At 56.8% G+C, this 4,659-nt stretch overlaps 1 protein-coding gene across 1 annotated transcript in view; it reads left to right on the top strand.

Annotated features, from left to right (window-relative positions):
• Nucleotides 1-4,659, top strand: part of CARS2 (cysteinyl-tRNA synthetase 2, mitochondrial (putative)) — a 32,892-nt gene that overhangs the window by 17,599 nt on the left and 10,634 nt on the right. Inside the window, exon 6 of the mRNA XM_021709028.1 lies at nucleotides 3,064-3,197. Coding sequence (XP_021564703.1) covers nucleotides 3,064-3,197 — 134 coding nt within the window. The remainder of the gene's footprint in view (nucleotides 1-3,063; nucleotides 3,198-4,659) is intronic.

The raw sequence follows: 4,659 nt of genomic DNA, 5'->3' as shown, positions 1-4,659 counted from the left end.
AGTCTGGGCGACAGAGTGAGACTCCAACTCAAAAAAAAAAAAATTAGGAACACAGTAAAGTAAGGTTAGGACGAACGTGTTGCATTCCCTGCTGCACCAGAGAGCTTCGGGTCCTGAACTCAGTCGCCCTGACGTCGGGCTTGTGTTCCGGCTGGCAGCGATGGCCAGCCAGAGCAGGGATGATCTCGCCCGGGAGGCAGCCACTCCCCTCTGCCCATCCCCAGCCCCCAAGCCCGTGTGGTGGGCTCGTTCTCCCTCCCTCCTGGGACCCGCCTGCGCCCCTTTCTACCGCCCTCTTCAAGACCCAGAGGGACTTCTCCCTTTTCCGCCCAGCCCCCCACCTGTAGTGATGTTTATGTGACTCATCGTATGACAGTACTTCCAGAAATTCCTGAGGCATCAGACGGTGCTGGTATGATGCAGGGGCCTAGCTTTCCCTTAAAAACAGATAACATCTAGCCTCAAGTCACACTTAAGGACTCACAAGCACTTACACCTGTTAACAGCAGACTGGGATAGAATCTGGCTTGTCAAAAGATACTTGTTTTTTGTTTCTGTTTTGTTTTGAGTCCAAGTCGCACTCTGTTGCCCAGGCTGGAGTGCAGTGACACGCTCCCGGCCACCGCAGCCTCAACCAGCTGGGCTCCAGCGATCCTTCCGCCTCAACCTTCCAAGTAGCTGGAACTATAGGCGCACGCTACCACACCCAGCTAATTTTTTAATTTTATTGTAGAGACGAGGTATCGCCATGATGCTCAGACTGGTCTTGAACCCCTAGGCTCAGACAGTCCTCTTGCCTAGGCCTCCCAAAGTGCTGGGATTACAGGCGCGAGCCACCGCACCTGGCAAGAGATACTTGTTTTTTTTAGATTAAAGTAGGTTGAAAAACATTCAGTGGGTTTCGAATGTAATGTTACCTTTAAGTATTTTATTTTTGTTGCAAGCTCAAAATAATGAAAATAGATAGCAAGTTTCCTTCCCTGCTGTCTCCCACTTGAAGTAGGTCGAGTAGACAGGAGTCAGCTGGGGCGGTGAAGGGGGCCCCCCGCTCAGCTCAGGACACCAGACCCGAGCTCAAGTGAGGCTCCTCCCAGCCCGTCCTGACACCCGCCGCTGCCTCCTTCACGGCGCTGGAGTCAGGATGTCAGAGTTGGCCTGGAGCCCCGCTGAATCGCAAGAGCAACGCACGGCTGTCGTGTCCCAGCGTGCTGTCGTGCTGGCGAGCCCACGTGTGAGAGCTGCGTGTGCAGTTCTTCCTGAGTGCGGGAGCCAGGCCAAGAGGCAGTGCCTTTGGAAGCTTCTGTTGCTTCCATTTGAAAAGACTCGGCTGGGCTCGATGGTTCAGCCTGTCATCCCAGCACTTTGGGAGGCCGAGGCGAGTGGGATTGCCTGAGCCCGCAGGCTCGTGACCCGCCTGGGCAACTTGGCGAGACCTTGTCTCTACAATAAATCAAAAAATAGCCAGTCATGGCGGCGCATGCCTGTAGTTCCAGCTACTTGGAAGACTGAGTCAGAAGGATCACCTGACCCAAGCAGGTCAAGGCTGCGGTGGCCATGAGCATGCCACTGCACTCCAGCCTGGGTGACAGGGTAAGACTCCAACTCAAAAAAAGAAAAAAAAACTCACAGGTGTCTGTGTGTGGCCTTGCTAAGCTCCTGCCAGGGCAGATGCTCAGGGCTCCACGTCCATGCTGCTGGCCATCCACACTGTCCCACGATCCGTGCTGCTGGCTGTCCATGCCACCCCCATCCGCACTGCCTGGCCTTCCACATTGCCCTGCCACCCACGCCACCCCACTGTCCATGCTGTCCCTCCATCCAGCCAGCCCACTGCCCACGCTGTCCGCCGGCCACACTGTCGGCCGCCCACAGCATTAACACCGTGCTGGGTGGGCCTGAACCGGCCACTGTGTCTCAAGCAGGCGTCCCTTGTGCTTCCGCAGCTGCCATGGCGACAGAGCCTGGAGTGGTCTGGCTCAGCCTCATTTTCCATCCGTGGTTAGTCTTGACAGCATTGCGGAAATGTTTTTTTCTGGGCACACAGCAGGAGTGGCAACAGCTGAAATGTGATGTCAACCCTGTCATCCTGTAGTCATATATGACTGCTGTTTATTATTTAACTACATTGTCAAAGACGGTTGAAACATTCTTATGATTTTATAGTTTCATCTCCTATTAATGTTGGAAAACCACTAAACTCTGCCTATTGAAAATAAGAAAAGGTAATTTTGTAGTTTTTTTAAAAATATGGGCCGGGCTCAGTGGCTCAGCCTGCAATCCCAGCACTTTGGGAGGCCGAGGCGAGTGAATTGCCTGAGCCCACGGGTTCAAGACCAGCGCGGGCATCTTGGTGAGACCTCGTCTCTACAATAAATCAAAAAAATTAGCCAGGCGTGGTAGCGTGTGCCTGTAGTTCCAGCTCCTTGGAAGGCCAGGGCAGAAGGATCGCCTGAGCCCAGCAGGTCGAGGCTGTGGTGGCCGGGAGCATGCCACTGCCCTCCAGCCTGGGCAACGAACTGAGACTCCAGCTCAAAAAAATATATATCTTGAGTAAAGAGAATTAAGTCGTCTTTATTAGGACAAAAAGCCATGAACTGGGGGTTTGGTGATGAAACAAAATTAAGATTTCAGTTTCCAGCAGGGCTCAGTGGCTCAGCCTATAATCCCGCGCCTTGGGAGGCCGAGGTGAGTGGATTGCCTGAGCCCGCGGGTTTGAGATCCGCCTGGGCAACTTGCCGAGACCTCATCTCTACAATAAATCAAAAAATTAGCTGAATGTGGTGGCGTGCGCCTGTAGTTCCAGCTACTTGGAAGGCTGAGGCTGCGGTGGCTGGGAGCAGCCACTGCACTCCAGTCTGGGCGACGGAGTGAGACTCCAATTCAAAAAAAAAAAAAGATTTCCGATTCCATTTGAGTCCATTGATTGCCATGCAAATGGACTTGAACCTGGGATCTGTGTGACCACTGCACACAGAGGGTGGAGGAGTCGGTGGCGCGGCCTGGAGAGCCGGGAGGGTGGGGGCTGAGGCGGCAGACTGACCGCCGGCCCGTGCTATCTTGCAGCTCCGTGTTTGGGAGCCACCTGGACATCCACTCGGGCGGCATCGACCTGGCTTTCCCGCACCACGAGAACGAGATCGCGCAGTGCGAGGCCTTCCACCAGTGCAGGCAGTGGGGCAACTACTTTCTCCATGCCGGTGAGTAGCGGCCTCCCGGCCACGCGTTCCCTCCCAGCCGTCTGCTCTGGGGGTGTTGGCAGAACGACTGCCTGGGGACGCCACGGAGCAGCAGCAGGTCAGGAGGCAGGTGTGTGTCCGTTGGTCTGAGCGTTTGTCATCGGGATGTGACCTTCCTTGCACGGGAACAGTGAGCAGCCTCTGGAACGGGCCAGAGCGTGGCGGCCGTTTCACGATGCTGCTCTGGGAGCTTCTGGGTGAGGAGTTCCGCAGGGTGCCAGGCTACGATGGTTACAGAGGCAGCACGTTTAAGCTGCAACCCCACCCTCAGTCCTCCCTGCCATCTCGTAATGACGTGGCCTACTCCACTCTATGAAAGCCCCGCGGAGCAGCAGCCGCCGGCTCTCGGAAGGGGGCGCTCGTTGAGGAAGCAGCCCCTGGACACAGCAGCTTTGGGCTTCACTTTGGTGCACAGAAGAGTCCTAGTGCCCAGATTTGGCCAAGGCTGCAGGGACAGAATTAACCGTTTTCATTACCTTTTTGGAATGGACAGCTAAGGAATTTGACACGAGTAAAGACAGAGAGGGCAGGGTAGTCACAGGCTTGGGAGTTGCAAACATCAGCATCTGAAATGCAGGCCCAGTGTGGTGGCTCACGCCTGTCATCCCAGCACTCTGGGTGGCCGGGGTGGGAGGATCGCTTGAGCCCAGGAATATGAGACAACCCTAGGCAACACAGCAAGACCGCATCTCTACCAAAAAAATCCAGTAAGTGAAACATCTACACTACAGGAAATCAGCAAGCACCTGACTTCCTCAAGCCCTTGAGCGAGGAAACGCGACCGACCCTGCTGTCCCCGCCAGGTCACAGCACGCGCAGGCTGCTGCAGCTTCCTGGTCTGCCTGGGCCTCGCTCGGGCTTCCTCGTGGGAGTAGCCCCGTGCGGCTGCTGCCCGAGCGCCCGGTCCGCAGCTCTCCTGCACCCCAGCTCTCCACAGAGCCGCACCTTCCGGGTGTCTGAAGATCCAGGCCGGGCTCCTGCTCAGGACGGGGTGCTGTCATCAGGCCGAATCGCGCCCGGTTCCTCCAAGACGGCCCTGCTGGGCGATCCCTCGCCAGAAGGAGCAGGCCTGCTGCACGCTCGGGGAGGATGCACTGCTCAGTGGGATGCTCAGCCCTCGCACCTGGGAGCCCAGCATGTGCACCCACAACCAGGGCCTGCAGCCCGCCTCGGCCCCGTGATGGACTCTTCCTTGGCCCGGGGACTTCTGGATCGTGTCCTTGGAGAGGAACCGGGCTCCAAGCCGCCTGGCAGGCCTGTAAGGCCATCCGTGTCTCGGGAGGGGAGCGGTCATGTCCCCACCTCAGGCGAACTGAGGTCAGAGGCAATGCCGCTGCAGACTGTGGCTGTCGCTTGCTTTCCTTTTTGTTTGAGTTGGAGTCTCACTCTGCCGCCCAGACTGGAGTGCAGCGGCCGCTCCCGG

Source organism: Carlito syrichta, unplaced genomic scaffold (assembly GCF_000164805.1).
Source record: "Carlito syrichta isolate Samal-C Ts95f unplaced genomic scaffold, Tarsius_syrichta-2.0.1 Scaffold154289, whole genome shotgun sequence".
Classification (NCBI taxonomy): domain Eukaryota; kingdom Metazoa; phylum Chordata; class Mammalia; order Primates; family Tarsiidae; genus Carlito; species Carlito syrichta.
Note: the sequence above shows the minus strand (reverse complement) of the source record. Positions and strands in the feature narration are given on the sequence as shown.